We start from the raw sequence: 20,820 nt of genomic DNA on the forward strand, positions 1-20,820 counted from the left end.
GGCGTGGAAGATCCCACTGGCATAAAACGATAGTGGGAAACTGATTTGTGAGCACCTGCCACATTGACCCCTCCTCACCCACCATTAAACCTGTCACAGGGGGGGATGGGAAAATTCTGCCCGAAGTTGCAGGCTACATTATAATTATGGTTTGTCAATGTTCAGTTTTAGTTCACTCTGCTTCTTACTACCTGACATTGATTGCCCACAAGAGATAATATTGGGCATATGTTCTCTAATAGAATTGAAAGTAACAAATAATAGAATAACATTATCATCATTTGGGCCCCAGAAGCAGGAGGTTGCAAAGGATTCTCATATGTCCATCAAGATGGGGTGTGGGGCAGGAATTAAGATTTAAATAGTTAGCTTATGAAAGGCACCAAATTCAAAAAAGAAAAAAATAACTTTTAACATTGTCACCTGGGACAGGTGGCCCATCTACACTGAGAAATAAAGAAATAGGGCTAAGTTTTAACTCCTGGGCAGGAACATGGCAAAGTGAGCACTGTGCCCATTTAGGAACCTTGGCAGGGAGACATTGGCCAATTTTAAGAGGGGCCTTGTTACCATGCTGATTACCAACTTCCAGGGGCATCTCCTTCTAAAGCAAGAGTGTGTTTCAAATTGACTTTGGGCTCATCTGTAGTTGTCAGAGCCAGAAAAATACTACTACTGTAGGCTAGAGGTGTACTCAGCAGAAAATAATTCTCCTGTTTTTCCCAGTCCTTCAAATTAAATCCCACCATAAAACACAATGCTACTGTAAATATAATTTGATTTTAGAATCCTACCAGGCTGTATCGACCTACAATGGACACCATCTCCTTCATAACCAGGGTTACACCGACAGACAAATGAGTCAGGGACATTGTAACAAGTCGCATGTGGATGACATAAACCTTCAGTACATTTATCTACACCTGCAAAAAAATAACACAAGCATATTTTAGTCAGGTTTTCCTCCCTCATATTTCTTTCCTTTTTCCATTACTCTCCTAAATGAGCATCGTTTGGAGAAGGACAGTTCCATCATTGGGAGCAGGAACCCTGAAATCCCCTCACCAAATGGCTGTTTCTTATGTTGCAGCCTGGCTAACAAATGCATGTAGATTATTTAACTATGAGCTTGATCCTGTCCTTATCCAAACATGCCTGTACACAATGTTACCACCACAGCCGATGTTATTCGCTGAGCAAGTCAAGTCCCAGAAGAAATTGTCTTACTGATCATAACCTTTCTTTAGTATTTTGAAAACGAGGGGAAGAACTACTGATCCCAGAAGCATAGAATCCCAATAACACTTCTGAATTTTAAAATTAAAAAAATTATTAACAAGAAGGGAAAAAAAACTTAAGCACACAAGATTAAAGTTACACAGTTAAAACAGTTTTACAAAACATCCCCCAAAAAGACCTACTTCATCAGAAACACACAAGTAAACTACATGGCAACAACTCCCTTATAGATTTTTAACTATAAAAATCCAGTAATATTACCCAAGGCAAAAACTGCTGTTACTTTAGTAAAGTATACCACACAACTTCTCACTCTCTTCCACTCTGCTGTGGAAATCCAAGAAAGTTCAGAAACAGGCTGATTCCTGAAAACAAAGACTTCTCTGGCTTGAAACTGGATGGCTGCTTCAAATTCACAACTTTTCTCAGCACAGAGTTGGTCTCAGGGCACCTCCCCCACACAGCCACCACCAACTCAACTTAACATCTTTCCTTAAACATCCTTTTCCCCTTTCATCTTAGATTCCAATGTTCTAAGTAATTCTTTGAACTCAGCTTTGCCAAAATATAAAAATCTTTCATGTTTCCTATTGCCTCCACTTGCAGGTCAAATATAATTTAATAACCTTCCCTTGTCTACTTATGAAATCTTTATAAGTTGTAAAAGTCCCTTGTCATTTCTAAACTCCCCTTTTGAAATTCAACAGCCGAAAAGTCAAGTCCCTACCGTATCTCATAATGTAAATTTTACCCAACCTATTTAATTGTAATTCCAACTTCACCGTAGCCTCTCATTACAAATGCATGCAACCAGCTCTTTTACCTTTCATCTCTCAGTTCCCATAGTCAAGCTGCCTTTTCTAACCTTTCCCCCAGTTTAATTAATCATGGACACAGACACACATAGCTTTCTTTACACCATATTCCCAAAAATATTTTTAAAAAATAACACCCATCTTCACAACGTGGATAAATCCATCAGCGGTTAATGGATAGTGTAGTGTGAGTCCTGACCTATTTGTGCTTCACTAGCTTAGAGACAACTGCAGCACTCCCATTGCTGCCTAATTTGACATCAGCTAACTCCAACATAGACATGGGAATCAAGCCTCAGTGTAGTTCTCAAGTCCACACCATGTGGTGCACTTTTCAACAGAGCTATTAAGGAGAAACAGTCAAATGTAAACAGCCAGTAACCTTCTTCGAGGCTGAAAGGTCTGTGAGCATTGCTCCCCACTGGGAATCAGTTCTCTTATCTATAATGGGGCAAGCTTTGTTAAAGATGATAACATGTTGTAAAATATTATAGATATCATTAAAATGTTATCAATATTGTATGTAGTATTGTAAATGGCATCCCTAGAAAGTGACTCCATCCCTCTCCCTAGCATCTGTCAGATGCTGAACCAAACTGTTCACAGTCTTGGTATCATACTTGACCCAGAGATGAGTTTCTGACCACGTATCTATGCCATTGGCAAATGTCTCCCAGTTGTCAGTTTCAATGTCCGCCATCTTCATATCTTTCTTGCAGGTGTCCTTGCAGTGGACACCTAGCAAGTCATGACCCAGTGGCCAGTTTACTATATGGGTATATGGCCATTATCCAAGCAAGCGCAAACATTGTTGGCTTAGTATGAGTGTATGCCGATGGAATTAGCACACTCCAGGACCTATGAGCTGGTGACCTTGCCCACCTCCACTAATATCACATTATGTGGCTCAGTATCAAATTTTGCTTCATAGCAGTATTGTGAAGAGCATTGAGATGTTCTATTACATTAAAGGTGTTATTGAAATGCAAGTTGTTTTTATTGTTATTATTTCTGGCAGAAGTTCTCCAAACCTAGCCATCCAACTTTGCCATGTGACATGTCTCAATATATAGATGTAGTGATTGCAAATCCCTTTTGGGTGCCAAGAGATTGTCCAGTTCCATTTGCAATCTCTTAAAATGTTACCATGTCAAAAATCTTTGGGATAATTCTGTGATCCAGTGATCACAGCATGGTGTGTTGGTCAAAATATCAGGGCCACAGTGTTTTAGCCTTATCCCTGAACCATGCTCCCTTTGAGTGTAGTCTCATCATGAGGAATATGGAATTATGGAATTAAGCCTAATTTTATTTAAAGGTATTTGTATTCAAAAATAGCATTATCCTCTCTTGATATTTAATAGGGGAGAAACTGGTCTTGGGCTGCAGCTTAAAATGGATGCTAAAGAATCAGGAGCCTGTTTTACACTCCACCAGATTTCTTTTTCCAATCGGGCAGGGGTGTAAAGCAAGATGCCAATTCACTATCATCCATTTTGTGCAGCTCCCCAAGACCAATTTTACCCCTAATGCGTTTGCTCTATTATTGCTGATTTCCTATTTAAAATTAATGTTGATTTGTTCAAAACAGGGGAAATGGCTACCGTCAGCAGAAAGAGAGGGAATGCTGAAATCACATCTACAGCGGCACAAACAGCTGAAACTGCTTCTGCCAAACTATACATGTCATCTGTAATCCTTGGAGGACTAAAGAATGTTTCAAATCCAGAGGGGAAATAAAAACTTCTTCCATCACATTTGTTTTCTACAATTGCATTAAGCACAAGCAGAATACTGATTACAGAGCACATTTTTGGGCAAAGCTCAAAATATAGCCTCAACAGGATATGTAAAAACAACTTGTGTGTAACCTTTTACCCTGGGGTCACAAATAAGATCACGGTTAGTCACAATGCCCAAATCTCTTCCTGCAGTTCTGGGGTTATCAGACTAATCAAAAGGAAAGGAGCATGTCCTCTGGGAAACTCATCTGTAAAATTTGGTAATGGTCTGAGAGAGCTATTTTCAGTTAATTTGTTTCTGTCATGAAAGCACAGAGAGGCAGACTGACAGATAGCTAGCTGCACATAACAATCACTCCATCCCCTGAAGGTTGGAAGTGGAATGATGCCCAGATAGAGACAACCGATTTACCTTAGCTAAGGGGCCAAAAACCAGAAGGCTTAGATTTAAAGTAATTAGTAGGATTAGAGGGGAGATGAAGAAGCACGTTTTCACCCAGAGGGCGATGGAATCCTGGGCTCACTGTTTGAAAGGAAGATGGAGACAGAAACTCATACAACATTTAAAAAGCATTTGAATGTCTACTTGAAGAGCTGTGACCTACAGGGCTACAAGTGTAATGCAGGGAGGTGAGATTAGGCTGGGTAGCTCTTCATCAGCTGGCAAGGACAAGCTGGGCTGAATAACTTCCTTCTGTGTGGTAAATTTCTATGGGGTAGGATTTTTTTTGGATGGCAGGGTTTCCGATCCCGCTACCCAAAGAGTCAGCAGGGGACGCATCCACGCCGATCACAGCAGCTCCACACTCATTTAACGCTCCGAAGAGTATTAATTGGCTAGAGATGGGTCTTCCGCCCCTCACTCAGGCAGAAGTGCCGCCTCAGAGAGCTGCCAGCCAATCTGATTGGCCTGCAGCTCTGTAGCGCCAGCAGTGTCACTGGCAGCAGTGGCCAGGACTGGGACTACAAACGGTCCCGGATTCAAGTCCAGGGCCAGGTAAGTCTGGGGGTGGTGGTAGGGGGTCTCAGAGCAGGGAGAGGAGGTGAGGCCAGGGGGTTTGGGGAAAGGAGGTTAGGGACTTGATGAAGAGACCAAGAGGGAGGGAGTACCCATGAGGGGGGTGGGGGGTGGGGGATGACCAATGTGAAAAGGCAGCCTTTGAGGGAGGTACGCCTCCTTCATTCTCAACTGAGGCCTCAAGCAAATAAAAGCTGGTCAGGAAACAGATCTTAAGTGGCCAATAGGCCTCAATTGTGGCAAGGGCAAGCAGGTAAAATTCTGTCCATGATCTCTATGATTACCAGTCCTGAGTTGCAAATATCAGCTAAGAAACAGTGGCATATGAGTTAGGCAATAATTCAGGGTTTTACTTGAAAGTTGTGTTTTTTGTTGCTTCACTGAACGTCAGTTAAAGTAAAGATCAAAAACAAGGGTTGAGTTTCTGCACATTTAGCAGAAGAGCCATGGAAACCCTGTAAAAATGGTGTTGCTGCTGTTCTTCTGTGGCTCTTCTGCCAACGATGTGTCAAGCAATCAGGAGAAGCCCTGCGGAAACACCCTCCTACCAACTCAATTGGGCTATATGATCCTTTTTTCTAAAATTTCAATGCAGGAAAGTGTTGTTTTGAGACATGCAATTTTGTTGAATGCAAATTTGCTCGCTAGAACAGCATTTTCTTTTTTGGTTGCTATTCACATGTTTATGGAACCCAGGAACATAGAAATAAAGAGACAGAGGAACAGGGGTGGGCCATTCAACCCTCTAGTCCGTTTGTCATTCAATTAGATCTTGGCTGATCTTTACATAAATTCGATTTCTATTACAATAATAGTCTTTTAGTTAGCAAAAGCTGCTGGTTTGTTACCTGAGCCACAGGACCAAACAGATTAGAGAATTAAATGCATGGCTCAAAGAATGGTGTGGGAATCAGAGGTTTCGATTTATGGGGCATTGGCCCCATTACAGGGAAAGAGGGAGGTGTTCCATGGGGATGGGGTCGATGTAAATCAGGCGGCATCAGTGCCCTGGTGAATTATATAATTAGGGCTGTGGGTAGGCCCTCACCATCTGTCCTCAAGGTTCACACTTCTCTGGAGCGCCATGTTATAGAGAGCACAGCAAGCCACCACAATGACCAGGATTGTTGCAGGAGGATATTGGAGGGCACCCAATCAGTCCATGCACCGGAATCACATCTTCAGAAGCCCGATGGCCTACTCAATGGGTTCCCACTGAGCGAGTGGCATTGTTTGTATTGCTTCTGTGTCTCTGCCTGGAGTTCCTGCTGATGGGTCAGTAGTCATCTCCGAAAGGAATTTTGCAAGCAGCTACACAAAAGGTCAATACATCAGATCAGGGCTCAGTGAGCTGGGGCTAATATATTAGCATGGATAGAGAATTGATTAATGGACAGGAAACAGAGAGTAGGGATAACCAGGACATTTTCAAGTTGACAAACTCTAACTAGTGGAGTGTTGCAAGGATCAGTGCTGGGACCTCAGCTATTTACAATCTCTATTAATGATTTGGATGGAAGGATGGAGAGTAATGTGTATAGGTTTGCTAACAATACAAAGCTAGATGGGAATGTAAGCTGTGAGGGACACAAAGGGGTTATAAAGAGATTTAAACAAGTTGGCTGGGGCTTTCAATTGCCTGTGGGGATCAGGACAGGAGCAGGTGAGCTTTGAAAATAGCGTTCCGGATGGTGTGTCAGTCTCCTGGCACCTCCGGGGTGCACTGGAATTTTCAAAGTGAGGGTGGGGGCAAGTCAGGAACCCGCACGTCTCCTAATAATGGCCTTTTATCCTCCTCGAGGAGCTTGTTAATGGGCCAGGGAGGACGAGAAGGCAATTTTTCAATTTGCAAATTGCCAAACCCGAACAGTTTGGTGCATGTTAGTGCACAACTGCCAGGTTCAATGCAGGCAGAAATTAATGCATTTTTTTAATAACAGAAAACCCTGGGAACGAGGGGATCTTGGTCTGGATTGTGCGCATTAACTTTGGTTTAGCTGTTTGGCCTTTGTTCTCGGCAGGGCTGCTGGCCCTCCAAGGTGCTGCCTCCTCTCTCCTGCAGACAGCACCCACCTCCCGGTGTCACGTGACACCCGATTAGAGCATTTACATTTGAAGATTGTGTTGCATGAGTGATGCAGATGTGCCACGGTGTTGGGAGACAGAAATTATCTGGGTGTCGGGTTCCCGACACAGAATTGAAAATCAAGCCAGTTAAGTGAGTCGGTAACAAGGTGACAGATGGAGCGTAATGTGGGGTAGTGTGAAGTTATTCACTTTGGTATTAAGAACAGAAAAGCAGGACATTTTTAAAAAGACTTGTAAATGTTGATGGTCAGAAACACCAAGTGTCACTACGTGCTGAGGTTCTACCTGTCCCCGGTGTTGCGAAGGATGGGTCTGGCCACGCTGCCGCGGAACGCTCCAAGTAGTTGGACCGTGCCGTACCACCTGTCCCTGGTGGAAAAATTTATGCAGAAAAACACCTTTGACCACAAGTCCATCAGGCAGTGGTCAGCACGTAACGTCCTAGAGGCCCTGAGGGATAAGGAGAGGGTGGACCCTGTGGGATGGTTCCCCGAGCAGACTGTCAAAGTCATTTGGCAGAATGCCTCATCGCCAGAACTTTCCAACAAGCACCAAGACGTAGCTTGGCTGGTGGTGAGAAAGGCCCTCCCCGTCAGATCCTTCCTACACGCCAGGAGTCTCACCCCCTCTGCACGATGCCCTCGAGGTGGCTGTGGTGGGGAAGAGACCGTTGTTCACCTCCTTGTGGATTGTGCCTTTGCAAAGAAAGTCTGGAGAGAGATGCAGTGGTTGCTGTCGAGGTTCATCCCGAGCAGTTCTGTGACACAGGACTCTGTGCTCTACGGGCTGTTCCCAGGGACACACACCGAGACAAACATCAACTGCAGCTGGAGGATCATCAACTCGGTGAAAGACGCGCTTTGGTCTGCCCGAAACTTGTTGGTCTTCCAGCACAAAGAGTTGTCCCCGACCGATTGTTGCGGACTGGCACAATCCAAAGTCCAGGACTACGTGCTGAGGGACGCACTAAAGCTTGGGGCAGCTGCCGCAAAGGCGCAATGGGGAAGGGTCGCTGTCTAAGACCTTTCTACCACAGCGCACCGAGAGACTGGGAACTGTTTAGAGCCCCTCGGGCTGTACAGATCAAAATGAAAGGCTGTAAATGATTGTAATATTGTTTGTACTGATGCACCTGCTGATACATTTTGTAAAAGTTTAACCTGGATTGTACCCTTGTAATGTTGTTTTTGAAATGGTTTTGAATGTGATTGAAGATTTTTTATGAATAAAGTATATTTTTACAAAAAAAAAAGTTCAGAGTGACTTGGGTACTTGTACAAGGAACACAGGGAGTTACCATACAGGTACAGCAAGCGCTTAGGAAGGCAAATGGCATATTGGCCTTTATTGCAAAGGGATTGGAACACAGAATTAAGTAAGTCTTGCTGCAATTGTACAGAACTTTGGTGAGACCACACCAGGGGTACTGTGGCAGTTCTGTTCTCCATATTTAAGAAAGGATGTACATGCCTCGGAGGCAGGACAGCTAAGGGTCACTAGATTGGCTCCTGGGATGAAAGGACTGTCCTATGATGAGATGCTGAGTAAATAGGGCCTATACTCTCTAGAGACGAGAAGAATGAGAGGTGATCTCATTGAAACATACAAGACTCCGAAGGGGATTGACAGGGTAAAGGCTGAGAAATTGTTTCCCCTAGCTGGGGTATCTAGAACATGGGGACACAGTCTCAAGTTAAGGGGTCGATTATTTAAGACTGAGATGATCTACAACCAGCGGAGTGTAGATGCTCCATTGTTGAGTATATTTAAGGTTGACATAGGCAGATTTTTGGTCTTTCAGAGAATGAAGGAATAAGGGGAGCAGGCAGTAAAGTCCAGTTGAGGCAGAAGATCAGTTGTGATCATACTGAATGGTGGAAAGAAGGGGTCTGAATGGGCCACTTGGTCTACTCCTACTCCTATTTCTTATGTTTGTAATGGCCCTTTATATTTAAGTATGCCATAAGATTATTGTTTGGTACACAATAGTTATCTGAATAGTGTGCAAGATGCCTCAGTTGTCTTGGCGAAGCTTCATTTTCCTTTACTATTAATGGTATTAAGTTTTATATGGTTGCAGGCATGGTGTTACAATATTTTATGTTACTATCTGATCCTAAAATATTTACTGGGGGTGCCTGGAAGGATTTTGAACCATATGAGCCATTGGCAGTGTTAATTTCAATATGGAGCAAGTATTCATCTTGATTGCTCTCTTTCGATCAACAGTCTTTCTGCCTAGTACAATTTTGCCGTCAAGCTCAGGTAGTTAACTACACTGAGGTACATTCACTACCTTGGGTAATGTCTAATGTAAGTAATGCACCAGCTGTGACCTATTTGCTCCTTCCTCCTCTTGCTGAAATGACTATAACCATCCTCTGGGAATAGGGTGGCTAGCTCTGGTTGGATGTATTCCTCATGTCATCAAATGATTTCCAGCCTCCAACCTCCTCATCCGTCCTATGAGTCTTTTACTCCCCGTCACCAATAATTCTATAACTTATAAAGGAAAGTGTTCAAAGAAAATGAGAAAAGGACATCATATTTTTGAAAATGCTCCTATGATGTTTCTTCTGTGTTGCTCATAGCAATGACCAAGCAATGACTTTTTAATCCTGAAAAATGAGCAACCCTAGCTGAGAAAGAAATCTCCTTTGTAATGTTCATTTTAGTCTCTGCAGCAATGTTAAGTTGAAACCTGAAACTCTACTAAGATCATGAACTCCATGTCTGGTCTGGAGTTAAACACTTCAATTTGGCATAACTTTTACATTTGCAGTTTAACAAGACTTGATGAGTAAAATGCTGTTTTTTTTCCCTCTCACTTTTCATAAACCCATTTTTGGAACAAAGCAATCTTCAAATGAAGCAGTCTAATAGTGTGTTCTATCAGAAATGTTCAAAATGTATGCATGTGTGTAACATTGGCAAAAATTATCCAACAGAAGAAACTATGATCTAATAATGCTAGAGATTCTTTGGAATAAGGATGAACATCTCAATTATACTAATATTACCTTCTAAATGATTTGATTACAACATTTGGTGTTCATTAGCTACTAAGCACAGCCACAGAGAATAAGCTTACTTAAAGATATCTAAAAAAAAACACTTACGAACACATATATTTCCATTCTCTAGAATTTCATAACCATGCTGGCACTCACACCCATAGGATCCAGGAACATTGACACAGTCAGTATGTTCTCCACATTCATGGGAACTTATATCAGCACACTCATCAATATCTGAGGAGAAAGTGAAAGTCTTGTTGCATTAATTACAGTTATACAGTAATGAAGAAAAACCTCCCTGAAAGTGTGCCTTCCAATTAGCAATAAACTAGCAGAAACACTGAAGCTGTCTCACATAAGGTACAAGGCATTCCATGTGGAGTTTGAATAGTTTCAAAATTATAAGGTGGAAGGAGCAGATCCAGCTGGTGGATGTTTATTTAAAAAGAAAGACACAGCTTTGTTCCAATCTGGACAACAGGAAATATTTCACCTTTTGCTCTGCAGAGCTTACAAAGAAAATAGATGACCTTCCTCTAACCCCGAATAATTTGGCAGGGTAAGGAGTGGAGATCACCAGCAGGCTGTGCAGCTTCAGAGTCACTGCAACAGCACAATACTCACCCAGAATGCTTTAACCACAATAAGTGAACATCAACTCAGTCATTATATAGAGGTAACCCCCAAGTGACTAACTACAGACTAGATCATTTGCTGAAAATGAAATCCAAAGAGCCATTGCCCATAAGACCATCACTTACAAGATTCGCCTCCAATCAGCACCTTCCTGACTTTGACATATATTACCATTGCCTCAACGTTGTTGGCTAAATATCCTGGAATGTTCTACTTTACACATTGAGGGAGCATCATCAACACAAGCAGAAGGCCCATTACCACTTTCACAGGGCAGTTAGGAACAAGTAATAAATGCAGCCTTGCTGTGTTGCCCACATCCCAAGGTCAAATTAAAACAAAACAAGAAGATCCCAAGTTTCATTCCCTTTCTGTGCTGTTCTTAAAGGATTGTCAATAGAATTGCAACAATTGACCTTGTGTCATTGAAGGACAGTTGACTTTGATTCTGCTCCTGATTACTATCCAGCAACTGTCATTGGTTGAGGATTCAACTCAGTAGTGATGCCGCTCATGAAAAATTAGCCTACCAAGATGCACCATTAAAGACCACACATAAATAATAGGCATGTTGGTGAAGTAACTGAAGTGCCCTGCACTGTGGAACCATGCACCAACAAGGAGTTGACACCTTCAAGAGTGGAGGAGAAGACAAAAGATTGGTGGCAAACACTTAGAAAGAAAATAAAAACTAAATTTCGCCTTTGAGTTCAAGATTCTAGACTGGATTTACACAAAGGATTATAATTTTTCCCTTTAGAAGAAATTCTTAACTGTCATTTCATGAATACTACCTGCCCAAACTGATAGCAGCACTGGGAGTTGGAATTGCACCTCACCAAGCAGGAACTGGTCAATACACTGGTGGACATCTTCAAATTTCTCACGGAATCAATGAGCTAGTTAATCACCACTTGTTGTAAATAGGCTATAAATACAGCTCTACAGTGAGCAGTGATTAGGATGCTCAAGCAATGTCTGTCTAGACAGTTTTGCTTGTACAGCAGCAGCTGTTCATGTGGGACTTTATCAAAGGTTTGCCTCAAATCCAGATACAACACATCACAAAGGCTTTCCAAATTCACTTGGGATGCCAGTACCTCAAAAATGTTAAGAGGGTTGCCAGACAGAACCTCCCCCTGCTGAGACCCTGTCGGCTATCATTTACTTAGTCATTTTGATGGATGTAATTCTCTATATTTATCCAGAGTCATTTTATTAACTTTTATGAAAATAGCCGCGTTGTCTTATTTGTAATCTAGTGAGACATCTGAAGATACACCAGATTTGGAGTTGTTTATTGTGAGACATAAGTATAGTGAAGAAGACAAAGCCTGTACATGTGGGTCCAGAAAGTGACTAACTGTAAAAATAGCAACATGTATAAAGTTGATCATTTTAGGGAAGTGGCCAACTAATAAAAAAACAGGCTGCTTTTCTTTTGTTGCTGTTGGCTACATACGAGCTGATTCCAATTAAGTCTTCAATTGATGCCTGGAAGGTGGTAGTGGCATACAAATTCAGTGCAATGTTCTGTTGGAGAACCTCCAATACTTTAAACACGTCTCTGCAGCCCCTTGTATCTAATTGTCCACAATGGTATACTGGACAATTATCACCACTCTTATTGTTCTATTCAAGTATACATAAGAATCAAGAATGCAAGCACAGGGCAGAATTTTCCATGCCCATTGGTGGCGGGCATGGATGGCGGTGTGAGCGGACAATATGGCGAGAAGGCCAAAAATCGGTTTCACAACGTCACAAAACCAGTTTGCAATCATCCGCCCTGCCCATCAATGGCAGGCTGTGTTTCCCGCCATCGGACACTGGGAACTTCATTGTAATATATCTGCATATCATTATAAGCTAACTCGTCTGAATCATCCCCCCCCAACCATGTTGGATCATCCAATGTGTTTCACAACTGTACATAAGGGACGTGCACCTGGTGAGTTGCACTTGCTCGGGACTTCGAGGTTTGTTTGCCCACCCTGCTTTGGGCAACATTCACGGTCATCAGCGCCAGGCTTCACAGGCAGCGCCACATCACCTTTACGGGGGCTCACAGGCAACTCTCAAACTACGAGACCAGCTGTAAGGCAGGGGTGGCTTTTCAACGGCTGCAGGGGCAGGGCTGGCTTTGTGAAGGGGGGAAGTGGCCTCAGGAAAGGGAAAAGGCTGCACGGCGAGGGCTATACTGGGGAAAAGGGGTAGCCCAGGATGTGTTGGGGGGGGGGGCACAAGTTCATCTGTGCAAGTGGCCTCAAGATGATGAGGGCTGAGGAGGCAGTCTCCAGAGGATATGAGGCCAGGTGGAGATGTGAGGGTGTGTGTGAGTGAGTGGTGATGTGCCTTGAGCTGGCAGTGAGTGAGATGTCAGGGAATGTCTGATGGGCTTGTGAGTGTGAGAGTTTAAGAGTGATGAGATGGTTACCTTACCCTGGCAGCATGGATGAAATCATTCATCCTCTATCTGCATTGGATGGCCAACCTCTTCCGTGCAGCATTGGCATTGATCATCACTGCCATCACCTACCAAGCCAAAGTGGTGAGATTGCTGGACCTCCTGTGGCCAGAGCAGAGCTAGAGGACATTGCAGCAGGCCTCCATGGCATCAAAAAGGTGTTCCAAGGACGGGACACTGAATTGAGGGCTGCAGTCTTCTTGCCTTTCAGGGCCATGTCTTCTGTGCAGCAGTCCTGGGCTGGAAGCGCTGAGAGGTGTATGTGCGGTTGCATTTTAAACATGGTATTCAGTGTGAGGAAGCAGCGAGGTGACAGCGTGGTGGGCGAATGAGAGCCCGCCCACCATTGAAACACTGTTTCCCAGGAATGCAAGTTTAATGAGAGGGCCGGGCAAAACATTCTTTATCCCACCCACTGCTGCACTTTGTGCAAATCTGGGAAGATTCCGCCCATAGCATCTGCAAAAGCCTCAGCTACAGTTGCTCATTGCTATGTCTCACTATCTAAAGACTAACATGTCATTTGGTGTTCCAAATATAGAAATGCTGCCCAAATGAAGGGATGATGATTGAAATTTTTGCAGATCAAGCAAACCACAGTTCCCACTTTGTGCTTCTACAGCAGAGGTAGGGTGGAGCAAATCCCTTTAATGTGATGTGTCAAGTGTTACTAATAACTTTTTGTTCTTTGCAGGTGGGCCTCAGCACTGCAATGCAAATAAAGAATGCGGACGATTTTCATCCCACTTTTCTTGTGGGGACGGGGTGGTAAGCACAAGGAAAATGGCAGCACAGTAGATACCCACTCATTCTTCCTGTCGATCCAACTAATCCTTGAAATGGGCAGCCAGAGCACCCATTTGTTCCAGGGAAGCACCTCATGAGGTAAGAATAGAATCCTAGAATGGTTACAGCATACAGGGAGGCTATTTGGCCCGCTGTGTCTGTGCTGGTTCTCTGCAAAAACAACTCAGCTAGTTCCACTCTGCCACCTATTCCTTATAACCCTGCAAACTTTTTCTTTTCAGGTAATTATCCAATACCCTTCTGAAAGCCATGATTGAATCTGCTTCCACCGCACTCTTAGGCTGTGCATTCCAGATCCTAACCACTTGCTGCACAGAAGCATTTTTCCTCATGTTGCATTTGGTTCTTTTGTCTTTCACTTTAAATCGGTGTCCTTGGTGTTCTCGACCCTGCTGCCAGTTTCAGTTGGAACAGTTTCTCCATATCTGCTCTGTCCAGACCCCTCATGATTTTGGACATCTTTATTAAATCTCCTCTCAACCTTCACTTCTCTAAGGAGAACAATCCCAGCTCCTCCAAACTATCCATGTAACGGAAGTCCCTCATCCATGTAACCATTCCCGAAAATCTTTTCTGCACCCTCTCTAATGGCTTCACATCCATCGTAAAGTGTGGTGCCCAGAATTGGACACAGTGCACCAATTGAGGCCAAACCAGGGTTTCATAAAAGTTCACCATAACCTCCGTGCTTTTATACTCTTTCTCTTTGCCTCTATTTATAAAGCCCTAGTTCCTGAAAATTGGGGTCTTATAGCAAATATGAACCCAATGCAATTTTCAGTTACTAATAGTTGGAGCATGTGCCATGCAAACACTACACATTGATACTTAGTCCTTAGTGACATGATCAGCAGTCCTTCATAAGACCTTTGCATTATTGCTCCAGCTAACCTCTTAAAAATCCCATCTGCTGCCAGCTGCTCCATGTTCCACCCTCCCCTTTAGGCTTTACTTCCGGCTCAACTTCACATGGGAGCTCCTGGATTTTCCACATTTCCCTCCCCCCTCATCTCCCCCAACTTGGCGAGCTGCCATGTCAGCAGTCAGAGTGTTGGCAGCTTGTTGAGATTATTCAAATGAGGCCTCCATTGCAGAAGCATAAGATGTAGGGGATACATTAAACAGAACCCTGCACACTGGCTGACAGGTTCTCGGGGACAAGATACAGGCTACTTTCCCTCAAGGCTTTCAGAACCTGATAACTACTTTAGATCTGCCACTCTGCAGTGAACACACAAATCCTGGACCCAGAAGAATGATAACACATGGCATTTGCACAAGGTTGCCATTTCTCAAGAGAGACAGTGCAAACCAAGCACCTTGCCTATCCCCTCAGAGCTCAATATTAGATCACACTTACGAATGGAATCAGGGGAGGGGCCCAGGCACAAGCAGCGGAGGGTTGAGTCAACGGTCCCTTCTAGGACCAAGATGCCATGAGAGGGGGGCCATCTCAGTCACATGAGGCATTTGCCAATAATAGCAACCATCTACCACTCATGATGCTGGTTGCACGTACAAGAAGCAGTAGAATGAAGTAGCAGTAAGAGAAAGAAAAGCACGTTTAAATAGCCAGGGGACATATGGGTGCATAGAAAGAATAGGTTGGCTAATGATTATTTATCACATTGTTTTAATAAAAGAAAAGGAACACTAATTTTGTGCTCAGCTGTTCATGGAGCTCATTAAGATTGGAAGAGTTTAGTGGAGGCAAAGCACTCTGAGGTACAATGCGATTCTGCAATGTGGATGACAGTTAAAGAGTTGAACATGACCTGAAGGCACATGGAAAATAGAACAATGGCAATGGTGATAAGGGGAAACATCTAAACAGAAGAGAATAATTAAATGATTAGCTGCTTTCGGATCTTCTTTACAAATGGTACTGAGAAATCCGCCAGGTAACAGTCTTCATGGGGCTCCATTCCATTCTCCCCACAAGCTTCTGAGGCCACCTCTCCAGGAATCGCTGATAACTGGGCTTTTTTGGATGCCAAAGTTGTGCAGGGCTGAGTAAACTACAACATGACATACGTTCAGGAGATCCTTGCAGAGATGATCTTTCCAGGTAATGAAAGCACTCGCCTAAGGCCCCTCTTATTCTCTCTGATATCTCCATTGCAGCACGTGCTTTGCTGTAATGCTCGTGGAGGAATCATTATGCCTGAAAGCAATGGGTTCACATAATCACCAATAAACAATCCATTCACCTAATTCTTGCCCTCAAACAGATCAGGGAGACTGGAATTCCTGAGGATGAAGGCTTCATGACAATCTCCAGTGAATTTGGCATTAACATAGAGAATTATTGGGGCTAGTTACACATGATCTGAACATTCAGTGAGTTGAAGCTGCTCCTATTCAGAAGGTTCAGTGGATTTAATGTAAGAGTTTGCAATGCTATGTAGGTGCCATCTACTGCACCCTGAACTTTGGAGGCACTAGTAACTGGGTAGTTCTATAACAATATTCTTGCTATCATGTCAAATTGCATGCATTCTCCAGCTCTATTGAAAATATTAGTTTCTGACGTCTACATGCTCTGACAGATCCCTGGTTGATATTATACAGATTCCACTTGGTTGCTTGAAAGGAGCCAATGGCATAGAAACTATGCGCAGTGATAAGTTTTACAGTCACAGGCACAGCTGCTCAGCAGATGATGTTGGTTACAGTCTTCACTGAAAAAGCTGGCACAGCTCTCCTATAGCTTTTTTAAAAAAAAACTTTTACTTCCAAACACAACGTTCCTCACTGCTACCTTCAAAAGATTATCAAGATCTGTAAACTCTTTGTGAGGGTGCAACAACTTATGTGGTGCATCCTCCTCAAAAACTGTTTCACCTTCCCTTCATAATGCTGACTCAGAATATTTTACTTTTACTTTTGCTGAGGACAAGCAATTCCTTGCTACCTCAGAAGCCCTCAGGCTGTCAGGGTAAGATCAGTTCTGTACAGGTGCGCTGCAAAACGGAAAACCATCCCAAACAATCTTTTCAAATACACTAATCACTGTTCAAAACTTCTCAAGACTACGAGCTCCAAGTTTCTACTAACATCAGCAAATGTGGGCAACAGAAGCACCTCATATGCTCCATTCTAACTTAACCTTGGTGCACGTGTTTCTGGCCCATGCACAACATTCATTTGCATATTTTAAGTGGGCTCCAGGAAATATTGGCTCACACATCAAAAGGAGGCCCCAGGCCCAAATAGAAACAGCTATTATATAGGAGAGAGATCTAATGAAACAGGATCTACCACAATTTGCAGACTTTGCAAAGTAGAAATTCCATGCCAGCATTAATAAAATGCTGGTAAAGGTGTGGAAACTTAAGACAAGTGTAAACAAAATCTTGCCACGTCAGTCCAAATCTACTATACTGTTTTACTACTTTTTTCCAGGTGTTAATTATTTTCATGAGTACTTATGAAATAAACATATACACTGCAGCATCATACAGCTATAAAATGTATCCCTGAATACCATATAAAAGTGGATTTAAATCTACATTATATCCAGCTTCCATAGAATGTAGTTGCACTTTTCTCAGTCAGTATTGGGTAAAAATTGCTAGTTAGAATGAAAATAAGTTAAAGGGTGTACAACAAAGACCAGACAGGACTGTACAGTACTAATAATACAGTTATTCTCTTCACGCACCTGTGCAAACTTTGCCGTCTCCTTGGTAGCCGGGTGCACATTTGCAGATGTGTTCATGTTCATTTATTGGGAAACACTGTGCTCTTGCATCACAAGTATGCCTTCCATCCTGACATGGATTTACAGTATCAGGCCCAGAGTTAACTGCAGAAAGAACAGGAGAAATACATGAAGAACTGTATTTTAAAGAAGGGTGTGTATATTGAGGAAATACCGTAGCTTCAATTATGGAAGACCAGTCATATGATGATCCAAGGACAGGTGAGTGACTTAATTAGATTTAACTATTATCAGTAGCTTACCATTAGTTTATATACCAGAGAAATAATTCACATCCATAATTAGCCTGAACGCTGGTACTGAACACAGAAAGTAGACTATGGTTTGTCAACAGTGCTAAATGAACAAAGACAAAGCAAGAATGATGTTATATTTATATTTTACTTCATCATATTCTCATAGAACCATAGAAAAGTTACAGCACAGAAGGAGGCCATTCGGCCCATCTTGTCCATGCCAGCCCGAGGACACCCAGGTGCCCTTTCTAATCCCACCTTCCTGCACCTGGCCCATAGCCCTGCATCTTACAGCACTTTAGATGCAGATCCAGGTACTTTTTAAAAGAGTTTAAAGTTTCTGCCTCTACCACCAACTTGGGCAGCGAATTCCAGACACCCACTACCCTCTGCATAAAAAAGTTCTTCTTCATGTCCCCCCTACACCTTCTGCCACTTATCTTGAATCTATGTCCCCTGGTTCTAGAATTCTCTGTCAAGGGAAACAATTTTATCCTGTCCACTCTATCTATTCCCCTCATAATTTTGTACACCTCAATCAAGTTGCCTCTCAGCCTTCTTTGTTCTAAGGAAAATAACCCCAACCTATCCAATCTCTCCTCATAGCTATACTTTTCTAACCCTGGCAACATTCTTGTAAACCTCCTCTGCACTCTCTCCAGAGCTATTACGTCCTTCCTGCAATGTGGTGACCAGAACTGCACACAACACTCCAGTTGTGGCCTCACCAGTGTTTTATACAATTCCAACATTATATCCTTACTTTTATATTCTATACCTCTGCCTATGAAGGAGAGCATTCCATATGCCTTCTTTACAACCTTGTCTACTTGAACTGCTGCCTTCAGGGACCTGTGTACTTGTACGCCAAGATCTCTCACTTCATCTACCCCTCTTAGTATATTCCCATTTATTTTGTAAGCCCTGTAACTGTTTGACCTCCCTAAATGTATGACCTCACACTTCTCTATGTTAAAATCCATCTGCTGCTTTACCGCCCACTCCACCAACCCACCCATGATATGCCACAGAACTTTACAACCAATGGATTACCCTTAAAATGCTTTCATTACTGTTATGTGAACAAACAGGACAATTTGTTACCCAGCAAAGTTTCACAAACACCAGATGTAAGAGTGACCAAGGGCAGAATTTTCCAGTTGGCGTGCAGGGGCGGGCCCGACACGCCAACGCATAAATTGACGCGTGATGACATCGGGCGTGCGTCCCAAAGTCATCGCGATATTTCATTCAGCAGGTGCGCACCGGAGTCGGCTGTGCGCCCACTGAAATATAAACGGCCTATTAAGAAATTAATCGAAGCACTTGTGAATGCTGCCCATTCAACCTTAAGGTTGGCGGGCAGGCGAAAAGCCCAAACAGCCTTCCTGTTTTTCAGGAAACCTCATCCATGAGCGGGATGAGGTTTCCTGAAGCTTTTATTAAATAAATAAATTTTGATAAATGTAAAAACATGTCCCCACTCATGTGACACAGTCACAAAAGGGGACATGTTCAAATATATTTTTTAATTATTTCTTTAATTATTTTAATATCCATTCAACCTCCTTGAGGCTGCTCTGTGCCTCAGGGAGATTGCTGCGTTCTTTCACATGCATGCGTGAAAGAGCGCTGGCCCCGACTCTCCCTCCTCCCCCCACCCGCACAGATAGCACTAAGCGCTACTGGCCCACCCATGTAAAATGGCGGCACGGAGCTGATCGCGGGCGGCAATTGGCTTTGCGCCTGCCCCCGCCTAGCCCGCCCGCCATAAGAAAAATCCTGCACCAGATAATGTGCTTTTGATGGCCTTAGGAGCAAGGGGTGGGTTTTCTTCCCTCCAACCCTCCAGGATTGGCCTGGAGTCTCCAGGAATTGAAGATCAATTCCTGGACTCAGCTGTGTGCAATCCTCGAGAAATATCATAGCGACATTAATAAAGATTGTTTTTTTCCATTTTCTTTGAACATTCGCTTTACCAGATGTAAAAATATCGAAAACGAGGAAAAAAAGCTGTTTGCCTGACAGTCAAGCATCATCCAATTGGGTAGTAATTGGGTAATAAGTCTTTTTGATTTGCAAATGGCGTAGGAAGGCAGTGCGTCACAAGGATGGATGTGTTGGCCACCTAATGGCTGGATCGTGAGGCAAGTCATGTGGTGAAACTTCCAGGAATGCGCTTAATCAGATTTGGCAACCTGAGCAAGGGATGAAACAGAGTTTACTTAGTTACCCATGACAATCAACCTTGCTCCCTCCCCTCTATACAGAGGAGCACTTTATTTCTATAAACCACTAAACTCAGCTGTACCTCACCACCACATCTCTCGGCCTTTCCACTGTCTCTGAATTTTCATACTTAAGGGCAGGAATTCCTCCAATTAAATATTGGGAAGACCAAAGTCATTGGATGGGATTTTCCAGTCCCGCCCATCGCAGGACTGGAAATTCCTGCCCGAAGACAGAGGACCTTTGGCTGGCCTGTCAAATTTTCCATCCCGCCCCCAACAATTCCCACCCGTGGGCGGGACTGGAAAATCCTGGCCAAATGCCTTTGGCTCCCACCACAAACACTATTCCCTACTCACTAAGTCCATCTCTCTCCTGGCAACTGTTTATCGTCTTGGGCCAGAATATTTCATTGAGGCAGTGACCATGACTGGATTTAACGGTCGTTGGGCAGTTAAAACCTGAGGTCCTGGTTTCCTCCCCCATGTGTAAGGATATCCTGCCTCCATGAGCTGTTGGCTGGTCAGATGGCTGGCAGCTACCCAGTCTCAGCAGCGCCACTGTGAACAGAGGTCACTACTGACATTGCAGTCATTGTCTAAGGATGAACAGAGATGAAGGCCAGATAATGAAGCTAGTGGGGCAGCTGGGGCCAGTCAGGCAGATCCGGGAGTGGGGGAAGGGGCAGCGCTCAGGAGACCAAGGGATGGGGAAACAAGCGGGGGGCAGCTATTTCCATTGGGGGGGTGTGACTCCACTGGGCACAGAGTATCCAAACAAAAGTGCCCCCTGCTAAGCCCAC

General features: G+C 43.5%; 1 protein-coding gene across 17 annotated transcripts in view; it reads right to left on the reverse strand.

Annotated features, from left to right (window-relative positions):
- Positions 1 to 20,820, reverse strand: part of nid2a (nidogen 2a (osteonidogen)) — a 174,824-nt gene that overhangs the window by 128,892 nt on the left and 25,112 nt on the right. For 16 of the 17 annotated variants that reach the window (XM_078562589.1, XM_078562578.1, XM_078562584.1 and 13 more), the window contains exons 9-11: positions 17,494 to 17,637; positions 10,022 to 10,153; positions 795 to 923 (exon numbers count right to left, since the gene is read on the reverse strand). In XM_078562589.1, coding sequence (XP_078418715.1) covers positions 795 to 923; positions 10,022 to 10,153; positions 17,494 to 17,637 — 405 coding nt within the window. The remainder of the gene's footprint in view (positions 1 to 794; positions 924 to 10,021; positions 10,154 to 17,493; positions 17,638 to 20,820) is intronic. The other variant, XM_078562579.1, reaches the window with a different exon arrangement.

The sequence above is a fragment of the Cetorhinus maximus genome, chromosome 18, assembly GCF_964194155.1.
Source record: "Cetorhinus maximus chromosome 18, sCetMax3.hap1.1, whole genome shotgun sequence".
Lineage (NCBI taxonomy): Eukaryota > Metazoa > Chordata > Chondrichthyes > Lamniformes > Cetorhinidae > Cetorhinus > Cetorhinus maximus.